At 37.9% G+C, this 24808-nt stretch overlaps 1 protein-coding gene across 1 annotated transcript in view; it reads right to left on the reverse strand.

Moving 5' to 3' along the window:
• The window catches only part of PARD3B (par-3 family cell polarity regulator beta), a 1041103-nt gene that overhangs the window by 457803 nt on the left and 558492 nt on the right, over positions 1–24808 (reverse strand). The window contains exon 11 of the mRNA XM_067740882.1: positions 2883–3068. Within this exon, the coding sequence (XP_067596983.1) occupies positions 2883–3068 (186 nt within the window). The remainder of the gene's footprint in view (positions 1–2882; positions 3069–24808) is intronic.

Below are 24808 nucleotides of genomic sequence, written 5' to 3' on the forward strand. Positions count from 1 at the left end.
GCCAGGAGAAAAAGAGTGTGCCCTGGCAGGAAGATTATTTTGTTGATTTCAGGTAAAAACCTCTGGCCACATGCTGAAGTGGATGTTCCCCACGCTTATCTCCCCTCTGCCCCAGGGACAGTGCAGTCTGTTACATTTGTATCTTCTGAACAAGGACAGGAACAAAGTCTCAAAACGATTTTTGTAAAACCTAATCCTCAATCACAGAACAGGTGGCAATTTTCTGAGGAGTAACAGTGGATTATTGGAACAGCAGAAGGAGAATAGAAAAATACTTTTCTTTCTCCTGGTCAATCAGATTTCTTGCGAGCAAAGCTTAGGTCTCTACCCTCTACGCTGCAGAAAGTAAACGAGACAAATGGATACTACACGTTCACAATAAGGCTAAATTCATGATTGATGCCTCTTACTATTTAAGATCAGCTATAAATATGCTGTCCAGTAGTTTTTAATGGTGTGATTGTCTGACTCAGCAAACAGTGTCAAGAAAGAAATTTACATAAATGGAAAGTGAAACCTTTCTGCAAGAAACGGGGCGTTAGAAACTGCTTAGGTAAGGAGATGCTCACTTACACAAACATGGATATACATATTAAACCTGCTCTCCAATATCGCTTGAGCTTAAGTTATTGCCCATAAAAAAGCTAAGATGTTTGCTTTTAATTTCCAAAAATTCATTTCAGTTTCAATTTTACTTGGAATAAATTCTGTAAATAGAGCTGTCATTAGGAATAAGAAGAATAATGTCAAGTTGGTATCCACAAACATGACCAAGATGCATTCTTAAACATAGCACTTGTTTAGATGGCTGGGCTCAGGATGATAAGCATGATATAAGACAGCTCCAGGACAACAGCCCCTGATGTCTGGAAATATGAATAGATGAGATGAAAGAGCTCTGTCACAGGACAGCATAGCACAGGCTCCAAAGTCAGACTGCCCGGGTTCAAATCTTAGTTTAAGCAATTCCTGGCTTTGTGACCATAGGAGAGGCACTAATCATTGAAATCTGCAATCTCTCCCAAAGAGATGGCATGATTATAATGCAGTGTGAATGTGAAGAATAAAATGAGAGAATCCACCTAAAATACTTATTATACAGTCCAGCATATATTAAGCACAAGACAGAATGAATGTTAACTGATGCTGTTGTTGCTATTATTACTATCATTTCCCATCTGCTCCTGGCTCTGCATTTCTGAGCCTGATTGGAGAGTTTGATAGATTGGATGATTGGCCCCAATTCTTCACCCTTCTCTGTACCCAAACCTTTGCCATAGACTCATCATGGGGGGACTGTTTCCCTATTCCTTAACATGGACCTTGGATTCAGTCATATGTCTTGCTTTGGCCACTGGTATGTGTGAGGAGTGACAGCATGCCAGTCTGGAACTCAGAACTAAAGAGGCTTCATGACTCTCTGCCATCAGCTAGCCTGGTAGTCCAAGGTGTAGTTAAAATATGTGGAGCACGCTCAGACCTGTAGATCTATGGTGCGATAGAGACATACCAGCCTGAATCAAAGCCCTTCTAGTTGCCCTGCAGGGCCACGAGGGAAGTAAAGGCTTACAGATGTATGTTACTGAAATGTTGTCATTACTTATATGCAACAGAAGCTAACTGATCCAAGGAGTGCATTAAAGAGTTATCTATCCCCAACGCATTTCTTCTTTCCCAAAGAAAAAGACATTAGCTCAGTGTCTAGGTCTGAAGCAAAAGTGGAATGATTAAGTGTGAAGAAACAAATGCTTCAATAAAGCCAGGATCCTTGGACCAGGGGGGCCTCCTGTAAACTCTAACTATGCCTTCGTGGCTTTTGAGTGGGAGAAGGCGCACATTATTAATATCAAAATGATTTTAAAATGGCTAACATGTATTCAACGTTTATCATAGGTGCGGTGCTAGGCATTTTATATCTATTGTCTTTTTTTGTCCTCACAAGAGCACCAGGAAGCAGGCACTACTAATTTTACTAATTTTACACATGAGGAAACTCAAGCACACTGAGGACAAGTAAGGTGCCTACATTCACCCACGGTGAGAGTAGTGAGGGCAGGATTCGAGCTCAGGAAGCCTCACTGCATGGCATGAGACGATGATGATGGTGAGGGCAGCTGACGATAAGCACAAGAGGGGGTGTTTTCCCCCCTCTCTGTAATCACTTCACTGCTTTAATCACATTGTGCACATTACTGCATTCAATCCTTAGAACCCTACACATTAGGTATTATTATTAATGATGCGCTACTTGGAGCACATGGTGGTAGAGTTGCATGTGAACTCAGGCAAATCTAGTTAACCATTATATTATGGTAACAGCGATGATCATGTTGCCTGCCCCTGTATGAAAGAGCAGAATCACGTTCTTCTCCTTTTATCTGGAAATTTATAAGCTTCTCTAAGTTCAAAGGCAAATATGCATTCCCAGTGGATTTTCCAGTGTATAAAATGTGATAAATGACTTGTAATTTGTACTACAGTCTCTCCGATTCCACTGAACTTTCACTCTTACAAGCACAAGAAGTATAGTTTCTTATTTGTTGCTTGGATGTTGACGTGTTTTTAGTTTTGCTTTTCTGATTTCATATTTTTAGGTTCAACTTTATTAGGTTACAAACTCAGAAGAATCCTAACAGTAATTAAAAATAATGTAAAAGAGAATACTAATCATGGTGAGTTTTAAGAACTATCAATAGGACATGACCACTTAAAGTATGAAAACAAACTGTCACCCAGATCTGTTCACACATACGTTCCCTGCGTCTGGCAGGAAAGCCTCAGTGGTCTCAAGCCTTTAGACACTTTCTCCATCCAATCCCCAGGCACAACGATGACATCTCTAAATATCTTCTCATTGATGTGCAAACGTCACCCCTACCTACCTTAAAAGCAGCACCTCCGTGGATGATGGATTTGATAAAAATCCCCAAGTCTGTTCCAGTTTCTCGAGATTTGTTCCCCTTCAAGCTCACCCCAAGACCAGCAGAACCAGAATCATTCAGGGGGATCTCGAAGGTGAGTTGCTCAGTTGTTTCCAGGGAGAGTGCGTAGCAGTCAGGTTCTCCTTTCTGTTGGAAATACACACGAAAGGAGTAAAGGAGGAGAAAGCAGATTAATATTTATACACTCAGATGGCCAAACACAGATGCAACCGGCAAGATGGGATGACTGGACCTCTAATAGCTGTAATTCTGCTCCGGGTGGGCAAAGGCTGGTCTCTCTCTGCAGGGGCCACCATCACATTGATGGAGTGGAAGGGAGAGGTTCCTGGGAATAATATTTGGTGATGGTCAACAGAGAGGATTCTTTGGCAAGGCTCTCCTACCATTTGAAACATTCGAAAAGTATTTGAAAATTCAGCAGGATATTCTCAATAATTAAAGAGAATGGACATTACTTAGGGAATCTTAGGTACCAGAAAAGATCTTAGAGATAATGTGATCTCAACACCTTTATTTTACAGATGAAGAAACAGGAGCTCAGTGTAGAAACGTTCTAAAATTTTGGGGAATATTTGGCTTCTATAATTTAAAACATATCGTTTACCGTGGAAGCAAGGCTATTGATAAAGACTGTCAATAGGATACCGAACACTGAAAAAATAAACTGTTGATTTTAAAGTTAGAGATGTGATTTTTAACAGCTATCACTGAATTAAATTTCACTTTGTCAAAACTCATGCCTTAAGCTTGCTCCTTTGGATAGTATAACTCACTGGCAATTGGTTTTTGAACCTAAACAAAAATGATAATGCACAACAAATATTCATGTCATCGCTGACAAATGACACTTAGCCATAAGCCTAGCTGTTCTAAAAAAATTACAGAGTATGGTAGCAAAAGGCATAATTAGGGTTCAGGTCTCCAGGGAGAAGCATGCGGTTAATCATATCCGGTCCCTAGTGCTTTCAAATATACAGAAGTGGGGATAGAAAAGTGCTGTCCACATGATAAAGTGTATAGGCGCCCCTCCTGCATCCTTCCCGAGCTTGCAGAAATGTGAAACTCTGCCCCAGTGTTTAACTGAAAAATTTGAAAATGAGATAGCCCTGGAAACCACCAACTCATTCCAGGTCGGTAGTTCCTTCTGCTCTATAATTATGTCTAGAGACTCTCATCTTAAGGTCACTGTGAGGGACACTTATGTAAAATTATGTATTTTAAAAATTATCGTGAATGTCTGAATGTCAGTCACAAAATAACAACTATAAAATCAGAAGTAGCAAAGAACCCACAATTAAAACAGGATTAAGAGGTCTGATCATAGCCAGATCCACTGACATGGCATCTTCGACTCCTCCCAAAGTAGAGAAAGCCCATGTCTAGCCTTAGAGAAATAGTTCCTTCATTTAATTTCACTGTAAGTGAAGTTAGCTGTAAAGATTTTGACAAGGGGTAGTTTCAAAGAAATTAAACTTTACTGCTTAATTTAATAAATCTATTACAGGTTAGCTCTTTTAACTAACTCATTATATTACTACCTAAGAAACAAATCCCATTATTTGATACAAAGCAGCTCAGGCTTTCTTTAACCTTAGCACAGGTGACATTTGGGGCCTGATAATTCCTTATGGGGGCTGTCCTGTGCATTGAAAGATATTTAGCAGAATCCCTGGCTACTACCCACTAGATGCCAGTAGTATCTCCTTTCCCAGTTGTGACAATCAAAACTGCCTTTAGACACTGCCAAATGTCCCCAGGGGTCAAAATCACCTTTAGGTGAACACCACTGCCCTGAACCAACAATTGTCAAATGCAGTCCAGTTCAAGGCAACCAGGGTCTAGAGAGGCAATGTGGACTGCAGTGAGTGCTGCCTGATGATAGGTTCCTAAGTACCAGGAAGGGGTGGCAGTAAAAGTCCCTGCAATCAACTGGGTCTCATGCTCAAAGGCTCACGACAGAGCACTGAGCTGGTCAGAATGAACTCCTAAGGAAGTCTGCTATGTATTGTATTAGCTACGTCTCTGGTTATATGGCAGCTAAGTTTTCAGAGGCAGAAATGCAAACTTTGTGGGACGAACAGAGTATGAAAAGTGAAAAATACTGAATTATTTGGTGTGTGTGTGTATGTGTATGTATATATATTCACATATATATAAAATACTGCTTTTTACTTATATTAGAACACAGAAGAAAGATGCAGTCTACCAACTGGTGTTTGCTAAATTAGTTATGCATACATATATATATATAATATATATGCTGTTTTTGTACTTTTTAATTAAGAATCACAGAATTATATAAAACAGTGGTGAAACAGACTTTTAATCATGTGAGAATATGACAGTATTAGGCATAAAAGCTTACGTATACAGTACATTTCAATATGTAACATACACTCTATACTCATATTCAGACACCTACTCATCTACCTATTACCTGCCTGCCTTCCACCCCCGTCCCATCTATCTGCATAGGAAAAAACTTGGTTATCTACTGCCACTGCAATATGGACTGTTATTTTTTTCTTTATAATTTGTTTCCCAACACTTCTCAATTATAAAAGAATAAATGTTTTTAAAAGGAATTTATGAAGGTATAAGAACCATTTGCTGTATTATTGCACTGCCAAGTAGAGAGATGGTCAACACATCTCTACAATGACACGCATGTACACATTTACACACACATGCACATAGATATACACATACGTCTAATATAATCAATGCTAGATATTTATACACCCTACAGTAGTATTTATACTATACATATTTTTTAACACTACACACAATACATAATATGTATATATGCTCTATAAATATAGGTGTATGTGTGTGTATACTAACTCCTCTTAGAGTCACCAATGACCCTCATGTTGGTAAATTCGAGGGTCAATCCTTGGCTTTCATCTTACTTGGTCTACAGTAGCATGAGACCCAAATTATCAAGCCCTACTTTCTGAAACACTTTCTTCTCTTGGTTCCAGGACACCACTTTTCAGCGTTCATCTCCTACTTCACTGTCTACTCCTTTTCCAATCCCTTTTGCAGACTCTTCCTAATCTCACCAATCCGTAAATACTAGTGTCCTAAGAATCAATCATCTGACCTTTTCTCTTCTCTCCCAACCTCACTTTCAAAGTTACCTCATCTAACTTCTGCCCCCAATCCTTTGTGTCACCTCCTCCCTCTGCTTTGAATATTCCTCCCTTACATTCCTGCAGACCTTCTTCCCTTATTGCCTTCTATTCTGTGTTCAAATGTCAATGTATCAGTGAGGTCTTCCCTGATCATTCAGTTTAAAATTGTTTTAAGGTTCTCCCAATACTACCCTACCCATGTCCATTATCCCGATTTGCTTTTTCTCCATTTATCACATATTTTTCTAGCATTTATCACATACTATGTACTTGCTTGCGTACTTTTTTTCATAGTGTCTGTTGAATGCAGAAACTTTTATATTGCTCTGTTTTTTTTCCATCAATGTATCACTGATGCTTAAAACAGTGCGAGACTCAAAAATAGGCCCTGGATAGGCCCTAGGTTCCTGCTATTCTGGATTTCATTACTTTAAATGTTTACACAAATTAGTTTTTACATTAAAAATAATTGTAAAGAGCATACAGTATCACAGTTATAAGAAACCTTAAAAGTAACCTTGTCTAATTTCCATTGTCATACCACACTTCCTCCTCCTAGGAGAGATGATAACCCAGCTCAGCTTCAGCATCATATTCTCAATGAAGGCACCATAGCTACCAATCTGTGACAAATCTGTGTCATAGCTACTAATCTGTGACAAATGTTGGACTGTTCATGATTTAAAATTGCATCATGTACCTCAAATCATAAGTGAACATTGCAAACAACAATACTCATGGTACATTTCATCAAGTTTGGGAAGCCCTGTGATCAAGTACCCAAAGCCACATTTTATCTACCTGCCTTCCTGTCTAGGCATCCATGCATATACACATGTATGCACATACACAGATATAAATAGAAGTTTCATGAGACAATACTTACCGAGAGGGCAACACATTCTAATGTTTTCTATTCTATTTCATTATTTTTAAAAATTTGTTACGACCCACTACATTAATTTCATAGTCCAATAATGAACCACAGTTTTCAATCTGGAAAACACTGCAATGATATATAAAGGCATTGTTTTTATTAAATAAAAAAAACGAGATGGAATGCAAAACCAAATGGTGAGTAAAATGTTAACTGCCTTTTCTTTCCTAATTTTCATAAGCCATTTTAATACTTTATCTTACCTATCCCCTAGCCCTTAACTAACCCTTTATTCTCATTTACACAAACTTCCTTCAAGTTCCTACAGATGTTGTTCTGTTATCATCCTAATTATATATCTCTCCGCTTCTCCTTCCCATTCAGTTATTTCTTTTTCTATTTCTCCATTCTCTCAGTTTGTTCCCTGAAATACTATTTCACTTTCTAAGCATAGTGAATAATCTCTCACAGTTGGAATTCGGATATGAGACTGGCCCATTCTGGCTTGAGTGAAAAGAGTCAATCAACAAATTTCTGCTAACAAACCAGTCATTCAACAAATTGTTATCAAGCATCTACTATGTATCAACACTGCAATGTGAAATGGCCAGTCTACACAGAACATAATTGGTAAAAAGGTTGTTGAACAACATGCCAGGGCCTTTCTGTTTCACTCACAGTATTATCTGACATGAAGAAATAGAGTTTAACAATAGAAGAGAGGAAACAGAGGAATCTACATAGTAGGAGCTTGACAGATATACAACCATTTTTATCAAACAAATATCAAAAGTAATTATTTGGTGTGAGGGGAGGAAAGAGAGGCAGGAAGATGGATGACTAAGGAGCCATCCATATTGTTAGCTTAAGAGTGTTCCAAATGAGGCTATCTCTGGAATAACAAATGTCCCTGTATTGCAAAGCAGTGTTGTTTCACGCATGCAAGTGGTAATAACCCAGTCTTTCAAAGCCTGGGGGAATCTCCAGTCCACAGGCCAATGTTGAATTTCCCAGAAGCCCAGGTCAGACCTGAAAGCATCCATGCTGAGCCTTTTATGGCCCTCATTTCATTAAATGCTGTGCTCTTGGCTCAGCACGAGCAAGTTCTGGATGTCTTTGCCCCGCCTCCCAAATGTGTAATTAGTTTGTGTTTGGAGCAGCTTAACTTTATGCAAGAGTTATGTTTTACCGGCAATCATTTTGTCAGTTACAAAACTCAAACAAAGGGGCTTTAAGGCAAAAAAAAAAAAAAAAAAAAAAAGCAAAGCAAAGCTTTTTTTTTTTTAATATAAAGCAAAAGCCAGACCTGGCAATTCTGCCAGGATGGATATTTTATAATTATCACTGCTGAATTTGCCTAAATAAATTCTCAAGAATTTAAGGTGATGAAACTTTGGTTACAGCTAAATAAATTTTCACAACAATGAAAGGATAAGACACCTTGAGGACACTTAATTTTCTGAACATTTTTAATCTTCTGAAAAAGCATGGGTAGCTATTATTAGCATGAAAGGTTTTTGGCCAATTGGATTACATAGAATTTTTTTTTTTTTTTTTTTTTTGCGGTACACGGGCCTCTCACTGTTGTGGCCTCTCCCGTTGCGGAGCACAGGCTCCAGATGCGCAGGCTCAGAGGCCATGGCTCACGGGCCCAGCCGCTCTGCGGCATGTGGGATCTTCCCAGACCGGGGCACGAACCCGTGTCCCCTGCATCGGCAGGCGGACTCTCAACCACTGCGCCACCAGGGAAGCCCAGATTACATAGAATTTAAAATGTGAATATTGCCCTATAGTGGAGATCAGAGACTCATTCCAACAGCTGGGAAGCATTTTATTTTAGATTGTACTTTTAAGAGAGTCAAGAAAAGACGACGACGAGAGATGAGCTAGCGCATGCAAAGCTATGTGTGATCTAAAGACAACCATTGTAATAAATAGCAAAGGACTTTCCCACCACTACTGCTAAACCAGAAGAATTATTGGTGATTTACAAGTAGGCAGATTATCTTTTAAAGTCTTTGCCCTCTGAACAATATAGACAAATCACCAAAAAGAATCAGAAATCATAGTACAGATAATCTTTAAAATTCTGAATTATACTACAGGTGGTTGCAAATTAACCCCAAACTCAATACTATATACCTATCACACAGAAAAGGAAAATGTAAGTTAATGTTGCAGTAAGTAGGGCAGAAGCTTCACAGAGCTATATGTAAACAACACTGCTATTTACTTTTAATGAAGGAACGATTTTTAATGATATTGTTAGCTCAGTAATCAATATTTTAAATATATGTTCTTATGTGATGTTTTAAAGTATACATTCATTCATTTTAAAGTAATTTAAAATCAAATATCTGAAAGATGAAAATACTATAAACTATTTGTAACTGAGACACTTTTTCATGTGTTTTGAAATCCATTCCCCAGAAAGGGGGCAGAAAGGGGAACTACTGAAAGCAAGAGCTGGTCTCTGACTTAACTTATCAAAAACCAATTTCCTTTATGTAAAGGATTAATCTAATACCAGAAAACAAATGTCAAAAAATGGCCATTCTTTACTGCCTGTTCAATATAAAAGTACCTTAATATAATACTAAGTCAGAGATTAAAGCTAACAAAAGTAATGTCAGTCAGAGTTAAGATTCCTATAGCAACCTTTTTTCCCTCCTACTTACAGTATATATACTTGAAAGATCAGCAAATTCAACAGTTTAAGCACACTGGAAAGTTTTTTTTTCCTTTTCAGATATAGATTAAAGAAGTGAAAATAATATTTTGTGTCATGAAATGTAATATAAATTAGTATTTTATAATTCAGACAGCAAGTGTTTTTATAAAACTAGAACCTGCTTTGTTAATATCAAGAAACAACAGATCTTTTTGTTTTGTGTTTAGTCTCTCTTATTAGAAGTCAAAAGACTTTAAAGTATTTTACAGGCAATAATTCAGTAGTTAAAATACAAAAATACATGCTTTTATATGAATATAAGATTCAAGAACAAACAAAATGATTGTAATATCCAGTGATCTAAAAAGGAAGCAGGGTGGGCCTGATTCTACGAGGAGCAGACCCATTTGAGAAACTGGGTTCCTAGGTGAAATACTTCTAATATTTTGTCATCGCAAAGACACTACATGCCAGGCTACCTGCATTTAATGCCTTTAAAAGACAACAGAACTATCAAGGACAAAAGTAAACATAAATAAAAATACACAGCACTGCAGGAAGTGGGGTCCCGGTTAGGGTGCTTGCTCTGACCACAGCTCAGCCCGGCCCACTTCTCAGGAAGTGGGTGGCCCCTGACCCCATGACACAGTCAGTCCACAGGCTGCTAGCGCTCCCCGAGGACGTCTGGCCCGAGGCCATGTCCAATTAGGGCTGGCTTCAGTAACCAACAAACTGATTCCTTCTCAGACTTGGATCATTCTAAGGTCTAACACACAGAGGCACAATCATTGCATATGCGGAAAAAGAGGAGGGTTTCCATGATGACCGATTCTAGGGAAATGGTTTATGTTAGGACTTTTCAGTGCTTTTAAAAGTTAACACACATTCCCTAATTTACTTGACCATGGAACGCATCTTTGCATGAAGTGTATTACAGGAAAGTGTTCCCTAGCGTACACTTAAAGAAATACTGCATTAGAGAACGCAGGGAAGGTCAGGCTAGAAAGGAATGGAGCAGAGAACAGAGAAGACTCCAGAAAGAAATCTTGTAGGTCAGGAACAAGGTCCCAGAGATGCCACATAACCTCACGGTTCAACCTTCCAGTTCCATTATTTCTGCATCACACTCTGGGTACATGTCATATGTCACAATTACCATCAACAACAAAAAGAATCATGCAAGGAAAGTACAGTCTCATGCCAGGCTTCAAAAGATGCAGAATACAAGTACATTCTGAAGCTTTTAGAATAAGGGAGTCCTTATTCCATAAAGGGGAATAAATGACATTTAGTTTCCTGATGTGAAATTAAAAAAAAAAATTAAATTTGTCTGGGACTGGGAGATTTCTGAAGATAGTTTAAAGACAATGAATTATAGGTTGTTTTCACTGGGTTCTTAGGAAGTGTGAAGTCACAGAATAAAATCTTAAATCATCAGAGTGAATATGTAAGAATGTTCTACATAACACCCTCCATTCTTAGTCTATGGGTCATTGTTTAGGGTACAAGCTCTTTTAGTAAAGATGATATACCTTTTGTCCCAACTCAAGAATTCTAAAGGCAGTGATTACATCTCAGGTACCTACATTCTCCCTAGAGGACCCAGTAAATGTTCTTTTACTTTAAGGCACAGAGAGTCATGTTCATTAACTTATGCTATAATGAAGTAACAGTACTACCACAACCTCAAGAAAGTAATATTTTCATGAGGGCTGAGGGAGGCGGAGTTTGCTTGTTGGTTAAGCCTTATAAGAAAATAACGTAATAGGAATATAACCACTTTAACCCTACCCTTTTCTCTGATGTCTGAACTGCATCTAATGAGACTCCAGCTGGAAACCAATCCCCTTTAGATGATAAATAATCTTAAATTCCAAATAGAGATTGAGAAATCTCAGTGGGAAACAACCGTTTTAAATTCACAGTACATGCTTACTGTTGTAATGAGAATATTCTTACCATACATATATGCCATTTGTAGATAAAGACACATAATTTGCCTTTTATCTTAATAATTAAATCAATTACCCTGTTAAAATTAATTTTCAGATAAAAATAACTATAAAATAAGAAGTCATTTAGGTTCTAGAGTATAAAACCCATTAGATTTAAAATGTGGATATGTCTTCCTAGCCTCACTACTGCTAACAAATTGATGGGAGAAGGGAGGGAAATCTACCCAGAGTTCATTAATGGGGAAAAGTGAACGGATGTGTCAGTCAGCTGTGGCCTCCCAAATACTGCATGACAAACCAATCCCAAAACTGTGATATGAACAATAAGGCATTTATTTCCAGCTCACATTTCTCAGGTTGACTGCTGTCTGGCTGATCTAGGCTGGGTTCAGGTAGGCTGGCTTCCAAACTGTGGATGAGGTGCATGTCTGCTCCACAGATCTCTTAACTTCCTTAGACCACTGGGTATCTGAAACATGTTTCTCACATGAGGAAAGGCAGGAATGCAAAAATGAAAGTACATCTAAAGCCTTTGCCCACAAAACATCTACTAACATCTCAATGGCCAAATAAATTCATATAGCCAAGTCTACAGGCTAAGTGTGGAAATACTCTCCACACATCATGAGACCATAACCAAAATATAGGTATTTAATGCTACCATTTGGAAGTGAAGAACTGAGACAAATAATCCCATCCAACAACTGGGTGATACACACACACGCGCACAAGGGAGATATCCAGGGCTAATGATATATCACAGGGTTTATATTTCTCTTAATCATGTCTTTTCTTTTGGTAACACATTTTCTATTTGACACATATATGCATCTGTTATAGTCTGCATGTTTTCGTACCCCCAAAATTCATATGTTGAAATCCTAATCTCCAAGGAGATAGTTTTAAGGGGTGGGGCCTTTGGGAGGTGATTAGGTCATGAAGGCGACACCCTCATGGGATTGGTGCCTTTATTAAAGAGACCCCACAGAGATTCCTAGCCCTTCCACCATACAGAGATACAATAAGAAGTCTGCAACCCAAAAGACGGCCCTCACCTGACCATGCAGGCACCCTGACCTTGGACTTCCAGCCTCCAGAACTGTGAGAAATAAGTTTTTACTGTTTATAAGCTATCCAGTGTGTGGTACTGTTATAGCATCCCTACCAGAATGAGACATCAGGTTATAGTCATCCTACAGTTTGGCCTTCAGAGTGGCTTCTGGGTCTGTGAGATCTCACCAAGAGAGAGGAAGTAGGTAGCCTAGATCTAAGAAGACTCCCTCTTTAACATTCTTGCACTGTTTCTGCCAGGTTCTTTTTTTTTTTTTTTTTTTTGAATGTTATTATTCTTATTAGTTATCTATTTTATACATATTAGTGTACATATGGCAACCCTAAGCTCCCAGTTCATCCCACCACCCCCACCCCCAACCCCCGCTTCCCCCGCTTGGTGTCCATATGTTTGTTCTCTACATCTGTGTCTCAATTTCTGCCCTGCAAACCGGTTCTCCTGTACCATTCTTCTAGGTTCCACATATACGTGTTAATATACATTTGTTGTTCTCTTTCTGACTTACTTAACTCTGCATGACAGTCTCTAGGTCCATCCACGTCTCTATACAAATAACCCAATTTTGTTCCTTATTATGGCTGAGTAATATTCCATTGTATATATGTACCACATCTTCTTTATCCATTCATCAGTTGATGGGCATTTAGGTTGCTTCCACGACCTGGCTACTGTAAACAGTGCTGCAATGAAGAGTGGGGTGCATGTGTCTTTTTGAATTATGGTTTTCTCTGGGTATATGACCAGTAATGGGATTGCTGGGTCATATGGTAGTTCTATTTTTAGTTTTTTAAGGAATCTCCATACTGCTCTCCACAGTGGTTGTGTCAATTTACATTTCCACCAAAGTGCAAGAGGGTTCCCTTTTCTCCACACCCTCTCCAGCATTTGTTGTTTATAGATTTTCTGATGATCCCCATTCTAACTGGTGTGAAATGATACCTCACTGTACTTTTGATTTGGATTTCTCTAATAATTAGTGATACTGAGCAGCGTTTCATGTGCCTCTTGGCCATCTGTATGTCTTCTTTGGAGAAACGTCTATTTAGGTCTCCTGCCCATTTTTGGATTGGGTTGTCTTTTTAATATTGAGCTGTATGAGCTGTTTATATATTTTGGAGATTAATCCTTCGTCCATTGATTCGTTTGCAAATAATTTCTCCCATTCTGAGGGCTGTCCTTTTGTCTTGTTTATAGTTTCCTTTGCTATGCAAAAGCTTTTAAGTTTCATTAGGTCTCACTTGTTTATTTTTGTTTTTGTTTCCATTACTCTAGGAGGTGGGTCAAAAATATCTTGCTGTGGTTTATGTCAAAGAGTGTTCTTCCTATGTTTTCCTCCAAGAGTTTTATAGTGTCCGGTCTTACATTTAGATCTTTAATCCATTTTGAGTTTATTTTTGTGAATGGTGCTAGGGAGTGTTCTAATTTCATCCTTTGACATGTAGTTCTCAAGTTTTCCCAGCACCACTTATTGAAGAAACCGTCTTTTCTCCATTGTATATCCTTGCCTCCTTTATCATAGATTAGTTGAGCATACGTGGTTTTATCTCTGGGCTTTCTATCCTGTTCCATTGATCTATATTTCTGTTTTTGTGGCAGTACCATATTGTCCTGAAGTTGTAGCTTTGTATTATAGTCTGAAGTCAGGGAGTCTGATTCCTCTAGCTCTCTTTTTTTCTCTCAAGGTTGCTTTAGCTATTCAGGGTCTTTTGTGCCTCCATATAAATTTTAAGATTTTTTGTTCTAGTTCTGTAAAAAATGCCACTGATAATTTAATAGGGATTGCATTGAACCTGTAGATTGCTTTGGGTAGTATAGGCATTTTCACAATATTGATTCTTCCAATCCAAGAACATGGTACATCTCTCCATCTGCTGGTGTCATCTTTTATTTCTTTCATCAGTGTCTTATAGTTTTCTGAGTACAGGTCTTTTACCTCCTTAGGTAGGTTTATTCCTAGGTATTTTATCTTTTTCTTGCAATGATGAATGGGATTGTTTCCTTAATTTCTCTTTCCGATCTTTCATTGTTAGTGTATAGAAATGCAAGAGATTTCTGTACATTAACTTTGTATCCTCCAACTTTAGCATATTCATTGATTAGCTCGAGTAGTTTTCCGGTGGCATCTTTAGGATTATCTATGTATACTATCATGTCATCTCCAAACAGTGACAGTTTTACCTCTTCTTTTCTAATTTGTATTCCTTTCATTTTTTTTTCTTCTCTGATTGCTGTGGCTATGACTTCCAAAACTATGCTGAATAAGAGTGGTGAGAGTGGACATCCTTGTCTTGTTCCTGATCTTAGAGGAAATGCTTTCTGTTTTTCACCATAAGAATGATGTTTGCTGTGGATTTGTTGTATATGGTCTTTATTGTGTTGACATAGATTCCCTCTAAGCCCACTTTCTGGAGAGTTTTTATCATAAATGGCTGTCGAATTTTGTGAAAATCTTTTTCTGCGTCTATCGAGATGATCATATGGTTTTTCTCCTTCAATTTGTTAATATGGTTTATCACATTGATTGTTTTGTGTATATTAAAGAATCCTTGCATCCTTGGCATAAATCCCACTTGCTCATGGTGTATGATCCTTTTAATGTGTTGTTGGATTCTGTTTGCTAGTATTTTGTTGAGGATTTTTGCATCTATATTCATCAGTGATATTGGTCTGAATTTTCTTTTTTTGTGATATCTTTGTCTGGTATTGGTATCAGGGTGATGGTGGCCTCGTTGAATGAGTTTGGGAGTGTTCCTTCCTCTGCAATATCTTGGAAGAGTTTGAGAAGGATGGATGTTAGCTCTTTTCTAAATGTTTGATAGAATTCACCTGTGAAGCCATCTGAACTCGTTGAATGAGTTTGGGAGTGTTCCTTCCTCTGCAATATCTTGGAAGAGTTTGAGAAGGATGGATGTTAGCTCTTTTCTAAATGTTTGATAGAATTCACCTGTGAAGCCATCTGATCATGGACTTCTGTTTGTTGGAAGATTTTTAATCACAGTTTCAATTTCATTACTTGTAATTGGTCTGTTCATATATTCTATTTCTTCCTGGTTCAGTCTTGGAAGTTTATACCTTTCTAAGAATTTGTCCATTTCTTCCAGGTTGTCCATTTTATTGGCATACAGTTGCTTGTAGTAATCTCTTAGGATGCTTTGTATTTCTGCGGTGTCTGTTGTAACTTCTCCTATTTCATTTCTAATTTTATTGATTTGAGTCCTCTGCCTCTTTTTCTTGATGAGTCTGGCTAAAGGTTTATCAATTTTGTTTATCTTCTCAAAGAACCAGATTTTAGTGCTATTGATCTTTGCTATTGTTTTCTTTGTTTCTATTTCATTTATTTCTGCTCTGATCTTCATGATTTCTTTCCTTCTACTAACTTTGGGTTTTGTTTATTCTTCTATCTCTAGTTCCTTTAGGTGTAAGGTTAGATTGCTTTATTTGAGATTCTTCTTATTTCTTGAGGTAGGATTGTATTGCTATAAACATCCCTCTTAGAACTGCTTTTGCTGCATCCCGTAGGTTGTGGATCATCGTGTTTTCATTGCCATTTGTCTCTATGTATATTTTGATTTCCTTTTTGATTTCTTCAGTGATCTCTTGGTTATTTAGTAACGTATTATTTAGCCTCCATATGTTTGTGTTTTTGACGTTTTCTTCCTTGTAATTTATTTCTAATCTCATAGCATTGTGGTCAGAAAAGATGCTTGATATTATCTCAATTTTCTTAAATTTTCTGAGGCTTGATTTGTGACCCAAGATGTGATCTATCCTGGAGAATGTTCTGTGTGCACTTGAGAAGAAAGTGTAATCTGCTGCTCTCAGGTGGAATGTCCTATGAATATCAATTAAATCTACCTGGTCTATTGTGTCATTTACAGCTTGTGTTTCCTTATTTTCTGTCTGGATGATATGTCCATCTGTGTAAGTGAGGTGGTAAAGTCTCCCACTATTATTGTGTTACTGTAGATTTCCTCTTTTACAGCTGTTAGCATTTGCCTTATGTATTGAGGTGCTCCTATGTTGGGTGTATATATATTCGTAATTGGTGTATCTTCTTCTTGGATTGATCCTTTGAATCATTATATGTGACCTTCCTTGTCTCTTGTAACATTCTTTATTTTAACGTCTATTTTATCTGATATGAGTATTGCTACTCCAGCTCTCTTTTGATTTCCATTTGCATGGAATATCTTTTTCCATCCCCTCACTTTCAGTCTGTATGTGCCCCTAGGTCTGAAGTGGGTCTCTTGTAGACAGCAAAGAGATGGGTCTTGTTTTTGTATCCATTCAGCCAGCCTGTATCTTTTGGTTGGAGCATTTCATCCATTCACATTTAAGGTAATTATCGATATGTATGTTCCTATGACCATTTTCTTAAGTGTTTTGGGATTTATTTTGTAGGTCCTTTTCTTCTCTTGTGTTTCCCACTTAGAGAAGTTCCTTTAGCATTTGTTGAAGAGCTGGTTTGGTGGTGCTGAATTCTCTTAGCTTTTGCTTGTCTATGAAGCTTTTGATTTCTCCATCGAATCTGAATGAGATCCTTTCCAGATAGAGTAATCTTGGTTGTAGATTCTTCCCTTTCATCACTTTAAGTATATCATGCCACTCCCTTCTGGCTTGTAGAGTTTCTGCTGAGAAATCAGCTGTTAACCTTATGGGAGTTTCCTTGTATGTTATTTGTCGTGTTTCCCTTGTTGCTTTCAATAATTTTTCTTTGTCTTTGATTTTTGTCAATTTGATTACTATGTGTCTTGGAGGTCTCTCCTTGGGTTTATACTGCCTGGGACTCTCTGTGCTTCCTGGATTTGGGTGGCTATTTCTTTTCCCATGTTAGGGAAGTTTTCAACTATAATCTCTTCAAATATTTTCTCAGGTCCTTTCTCTCTCTCTTCTCCTTCTGGGACCCTTATAACATGAATGTTGGTGTGTTAAATGTTGTCCCAGAGGTCTCTTAGGCTCTCTTCATTTTTTTTCATTCTTTTTTCTTTATTCTGTTCTGTAGCAGTGAATTCCACTGTTCTGTCTTCCAGGTCACTTATCCGTTCTTCTGCCTCAGTTATTCTCAGTTATTGATCCCTTCTAGTGTATTTTTCATTTCAGTTGTTGTATTGTTCCTCTCTGTTTGTTTGTTCTTTAATTCTTCTAGGTGTTTGCTCTTTAATTCTTCTAGGTCTTAGTTAAACATTTCTTACATCTTCTCTATCTTTGCCTCCATTCTTTTCCTGAGGTCCTGGATCATCTTCACTCTCATTATTCTGAATTCTTTTTCTGGAAGGTTGCCTATCTCCACTTCATTTAGTTGTTTTTCTGGGGTTTTATCTTGTTCCTTCATCTGGTACATAGTTCTCTGCCTTTTCATCTTGTCTATCTTTCTGTGTTTGTTGTTTTTGTCTCACAGGCTTGTAGTTCTTCTTGCTTCTGCTGTCTGCCCTCTGGTGGATGAGGCTATCTAAGAGGCTTGTGCAAGCTTCCTGATGGAAGGGACTGGTGGTGGGTAGAGCTGGGTATTGCTCTGGTGGGCAGAGCTTATTAAAATTTTAATCCACTTGTCTGCTGATGGGGGGTGGTGTGTTGAGTTCCCTCCCTGTTGGTTGTTTGGCCTGAGGCGACCCAGCACTGGATCTGGCACGTTCTTACGAGGGACTCTTCAGAAGCCCCAGAGTCCTAATAACTGGCTTGGGCTGCTGAATGTTGCCTTTAACTTTGCATTATTCTTCTTCAGTATTCATCTTCCAAATGTTTTTCTCCTTTGCTGTTATATATACAGGAAAGCAGGCCAAGAGTAAGGGAGCAATTTCTATGGTCTTCATTCCTGTAAAATCAGTCTGTAATTACAAGAAGTTTAAAAGTTCAGCATACTTCCAATCAATATTTCCCTAGATGTAGGATTAGCAGGACTTCTTTCTTCCCTGAAATAACCGATCTTCATTTTCCAACAAAGTAAAGTATGCTTCAAAGAATAAACAAGGACTATCTCAATTTAGTTCATTACTAAGGAATTAAATTTTTTTAAATTAATCCATCACAGGTCCATTTTTACTCTGATACATGAAAAATGAAGAATCATCTAAGCATAAAGAGTGAATGAATCTTTTTAGTCAAGCATTTTCCTGATGGTACAGACCTACACTTTTTATGATAATGAAATCATACACATAGGGAAACATCTTTATTTCGTATGTGTGTATATATATAAAGTGCAGCAATTATTTTCATCTCAAAGGAAATTTTACAGCAAAGTTATAATGGAATCAAAGACTCCTTACTTAGTATTTCCAAACACCCAGTCTTTGTGTCTCAGCATGCAAGCTGCCTCTTCCTTCTCTGATTTTATCAGTAGGAAAACAATTTGCCTTCCTCTGAGTTCCGTTCTTCTGTTTTTCTCCTTTTCTTATGATTCTCATCCCTTTCTTTCTATTCTTACAATTATTTGCTGGTGTGCCTGCTCTGATTCCACTATAGCACTGTGATCTCACCAAAGGCAGGTATTATGTTTAATTCAACTTTCAATCCAGTTTAGCATCTGACAGAATGCATATGTATAAAAAATATTTGTTAGAGGATGACTTCATAAATTATTTATTTGATGCTTCTCTGCCATAATGCCCTTCTTGAAATAATAGCATTAAAAGGCCCAAAAAAAAGGGACAGGTATGTCTTGCATCTTATCTACAAAAGCATAGTTTTAACACTTCTGGCCTAAACTTTCTAACATGTTTGTTAGATAGAACTGAAGTTAATTAATTAAATGTTACAAAGAGCTCCTCTTACTTCTTAGGTGGGATTCTCTCTAAAAATAATTCTCTCTCCTCCTCCCACTTTGACACCCACTGAAAACTCTTACATACCAATCAAAACCCAGCTGAACTGTCACCTGCTCTCTGTGGCTGGGCCCTCACCTGGGTCTCTATACATAATTCAATTATAGCACTAATCACATTATAGTTATTTGTTATTATATAAATCTTCAAGGATTTCAAGGGCAACAAGGTCCACTTCACTTCTATTTATGCCACTAGCACCTATTCCAATGAATGCCTGAGAATAAGTGTGCAGTAAATATTAAAGAGCATCGCAGACAAGTGCTGCATCAGTTAGTTCTTCTATTGCAGCTCAAATGGGTGACATTTTCACTAATATTAAAAGTAGTTTAAAAACTGCTAGTTAAGTCCCAATACTTTGTAATATAGACCACTGTCACCACCATCACCTAATGGAACTTCGGAGTATTAGGTAGTGCATTTCGGATATCTACAGCAACAGTGATCCCACTTTCTCATTTCTATAATAGTGCTAAGCTTAATCACGACACGTTTGTACTTTGATGCCTATGAAGGGCTGAGCTTTGCAAGAAAATAGCTTGCAAATGTTTCTAAGAACTCACATTTATTTTGGCTCTTCTGATCACCATATCCGCTCTTGAGTTTTGATATGGGGTGGAGTAAACCTGTCACTCACTTCTCCTTTATTATGACAGCTGGTACTACTTGGCAATTACCCTGTTCAAATTAACCCTAAAAAAGCAATTTTTCACATTCAAACCTAAGACTGTGTCTATGTCCACTCCTAAACAATTGTCTAAGAAGTTTAAATTCACTTACTGAGCAAATTCATTTGTTCTAAATAAGACTGAAAAGCAAATAAACTAAAAGTTGCTTTGACAGGTTTTTTTTTTTTTTTAACTAAATTGGGCAGCATTGTGTAAAACACCAAGTAAAATACTAAATATATTTGGTATCTCCCTGTCTTTGTCCTTTCAAATGTATTGCACATTAGGCACAGATAATCCAGAATATTTTTTCTACTCTATTTGACCTAAAGGAAACTCAAACTCTTAATTCAAATATGTTAATGACTGGTAAAAGAGACACCTGACCAATTATTTTCTTGTTAAGGCAGTCCTTGATCCCAGTCTTTGTCTCTATGAATGTAGAGTTCATCTCATTGTTTTAGCCACATCAAAAGTAGGGCATGGCTAGACAAATATGCGTGATTTATAAGGGAGCCATATCTTAGTGATACAAAGCAAGCCGTTTAGTGTTTAATGGGGACCGTATGTTCAAAAGCCTCTTCAACTTATTTTTTTCTTTTCTGTTACATTGTAGAACAGAAACCCAACCTACTAAAAAAACAAGCTGAGAGACATAATCAAAGAACCAAAAATTTCTATACTTGTAAGTGCAAATCATTTACTCATATAACTCAACACAATAGATATTTATCAATTTTAACCATTATTCAGCATCAGTACACTTTGTACTCTGTCTAGATCTCTAACTTCCAATAAAAAATATCTGTACTAGTAGTAAATTCAGCTGCAACTTCCTAGAATTTTATAAGTGTTCTAAGAACACTGTGTATGAACAAGAGCTCACTTTTTTTCCTTAGCATCCTATTAAGATAATCTCCCACCTCCTCTTAAAGAGAAACAGATTTGGGAACTCAGAAAAAAAAAAAAAAAAGAATGGTCTTCCTTTTATTTTCTTCACTCTCTGGTCTATGGTAATTGATATCGACAATACCACGCTCAATCACCTATCTCCCATGGGACAGCACTTTCAATTAAACCTTTTATTTCATCCAAGAATGCCTGTTCTCATTGACCACTGCACTTTTTATCTGTGGGTTTATGATAATCTAATGCACATCTCCACACAGGCAGAATGGCCTTATGAATCCTTACTGTTCTTATACCAGAAGAGAAGTGCAAAACAAAGTTAGCTCCTGCAGAAGGCGGGAAGGAAACCGCATTTGTTTAACACAGCGAGAGGCCTTTCACTACCTGCCCAGTGGCCTTGACCACTACGCTGCCCTGGTCTCTCAATGTGCCGGCTGCCCTTGCCTGGTTGCTCCTGCCTGATAAGACATGCCCACTCCCTAGAGAGCTACTGAGAGCTGAGGGTGAGAGACAACGCAATCTTTGGGTTACATTTTCAAAGGTTTGTGAAGGAAGTAAGACATTTACATGCTATCGGTATTCTTTTATGAAGAAACCCTGCAGGTTAAAGAGGAACCTCTGAACTACTATTTGACTGCAAAGACTGGGCTTTTAAAAAACTAAGCCTCTAGCTTGTTTGTAGGTATTTTGCCTTTACTTTCTTTCCAGCTAGGATGTATATGATTTGGTTCCCAAAGTACACAAAGAAGTACAAAAAGAAGTACACAAATTATAGTGGCATGTTATTAACTTAACCACCATGAAAAATTACATATATATATTTTTACAGTCATACTCAGGCAGCTGAGGATAAGGCTCGATCTAGTGTACGATCTAGTGCTCGATCTATCTCCTTACCATACAGGGAATAAGTCACTCTTATGTAGGTCCTCACACGTGAACAAGTACAGCAGCCTTCATCTTTAATTTTCTTGCATGCCTACACAGCACATAAAACTATCAAGTTGATAATTACATTAATATTTATTTATATAATTTATTTACAACCTGTCTAGTACCCAAGAGGAACTGAGGTGGCTTGCATTAATAATTACGTTGAAAATACCTGCCAAGTTTTCATCAAGGTGCTAGTGTTGACACAGTCATCTTTTTCTAATAGAAGGATCCAGAACCCAGAGATTTTTTTTTTTATTCCATTAAGGATGGCCAAAATATTAATGAATAGTGTTTGTAATTCATTCACCTTTCTCTATGCGTAATGGAAATAAGCTTTAAATAAACTGTGACTGTGGGTACAGACAAGGCAATTTCTAGTCAGAAAACAGGTTGTATGCTGTAAGTTGGTTTGTAAATTTGATTCTTGGGACTCGATTTTTTATTTTCCTAAAAAGAAATACTGGTAAATTGTGCCTAGGTTTCAATTAGCCAGCATGGTTTGTTCACTCTGCAGTATCTTCAAAACATAACAGTACATAGGAATTTACATTCTATTGGATGGACTATATTTAAGAATGTTCTATGGGAAAATACACCTAAATTTCCAATTTAGGAAAGAAGGAACACATTCTCTTCTGAGCTAGCTATGGGAGAAGTCTGTTATGGTACCCATAGCAATGGTGGTGTCAGGAGAGTATTAGAAGAAGGGCTCCATCTGTGTCTACTAACTACTATGGCAACAAGCACCACGATGGCAGGGGGTTGAAAAGGTGGCCAGAAGAGGGATATCTGTTGGCAATTTGTTAGCTCTACACTTACTTAGGAGAAGGCATTCTTTAGGTCAGAAGCTCCCAAGGCATTCTGAACTGTGGAACAAACACTCAGAGGTGGACTCCTGCTGCCCATTTATATACACAGATTATTCATAATTCAGGCACTGTCTTTATGGGGTGTCATGCCAAGATCTGATGCACAGAAATTCACAGAAATTTCCAGTAGGAAGAGATCTAAGAGACCATTTAGTTTAGTCTTCTCATTTTATAGATAAGGAAAGTCTTCTCCCATTTTACTGTCAAAATACTTCTTATTCTGATGATTTAATCTTAGTATTTATTAGTTTATCACTATCTACACTATCCAACCCTGACTCCTGGTCCCCAATCCAGGTCGTGGGTGTCTACTATAGAGTAAACCTCTACATGGGATGGGAAAAAAAGGGAAAAGCATATCTCTCACCTAGGGAGAGAAGTATCCAGAATAGAGACAGCAATTTATGTTTAGCAAGAATGTCATGGTTAAAATGTTGCTAAACAGCAAAGTAGGGAAAGGGGAATGGCTTATAGACGTTTTATCTCTTGCACTCTATTTGCACTAAGAACTCGATAAAAGTTTTGTGAATACAATACAGAAAGATAAGACCCAAGAAGTTAAATGGCCTTTCTAAAAACTCAACCATCCAGTGGAAGCCCTGGGCCGGTAAATTAATCTTACATCCCTGACCAATACTCATTCTGCTATAGAACAGTGTACTCACCAACTTTCCTAACCTAACGTGAGAGACTGTAATATTGGTCCCAGTGAATTATGCCTTCTTGAAACATGACTACTGCTCTTTCTGTCCAAAGGTAGAATCCATCCACCTCTCTTGTGAACCTTGATTGGCCATGTAACTTGCTCTGGCCAAGAGAATGAGGCAGAAGTAACATTGTGCAACTTGCAAGGCTGGGCCTTAAGAACACCTGCATCTTCTGCTTCTGCTGTCTTGAGAATGTCATGTAAGGAATATGTACTGCCTTCTGGAGGATGAGAAGGCACATGAAGGAGAACCAAAGTGCCCCACCCAACAGCCAGCACCAACTGAAAGCCTTGTAACGGATGCCATCTTGGACTTTCCAGCCCAGTAGATGCTCCAGTTGAATGTAGGCTACACGAATAAGCCCAAACACAAAACTTATAAATGAAGATCTTATAAAAGAGGGCTTCAAATAGATCCTAAATTCACATTTGAGGGATTTCCTATGCTATCCCTAGAAATGGCCTTGTTATAGACTTGCAAATTTTGCTGTGATAGCATAAGTAGCCAACAAGAATATCACTATAACCAAGATGCTTCGTTTCTCTCCTTCCTTTTCCTCAGTTTTCCTTCCTGCCTTTGGCTCATGCTTCTCCATATTCCTGGAAGTTTTTCCCTCTTCGCTTCTTTGAATTTATCCATGGCCCAACCAAAGTCCTACCCCATAAATGAAATTTTTCATGATTTAAAAACCCTTATTAATTTCTTTCTTTTTTAACTTCTAGTTCACTATTAATCTCTCAGCTTCTTCCTTGAATTTGCACACCTACTTCCCTCCCACTAGCTTTCCCCACAGATGATAGGTACTATGCCATATTCTTACCCTGTTTCTCTGACGGCGCTTAGCATTGTCTATAAGCTCTGGTAGTTCAGGGATCACGATTTAGTGCATTTTAGAATACCCAGTGCCTGGTACAACACCTAGCATAAACAAACAATAAGTATTTGATCAACTGAACTGGAAACAGATGTTCAGTAAATATTTGTTGAACAACTGGGTCCCGTTATCATCAATGTAGATCCAGACATAGAGGGAAAGGGAGGCCCAAGAAGACAATTCTCCTGAACATCAGTCTCTCTTTGTGTATCATGGATGAGAAGCATGTGATCTCAGGGAGATGGAGTGCAAGCAAGTCATGGGTAACATGCTGTGGTTGGGTGTTTTTGTGTTTTGCCACTTTCTGGTTTTTTGTTTGTTTGTTTCTGTGTGTTTTTCCCCTCCAGCGGGAAGTCAAGGGTCTACAGCT

Source organism: Pseudorca crassidens, chromosome 6 (assembly GCF_039906515.1).
Source record: "Pseudorca crassidens isolate mPseCra1 chromosome 6, mPseCra1.hap1, whole genome shotgun sequence".
Classification (NCBI taxonomy): domain Eukaryota; kingdom Metazoa; phylum Chordata; class Mammalia; order Artiodactyla; family Delphinidae; genus Pseudorca; species Pseudorca crassidens.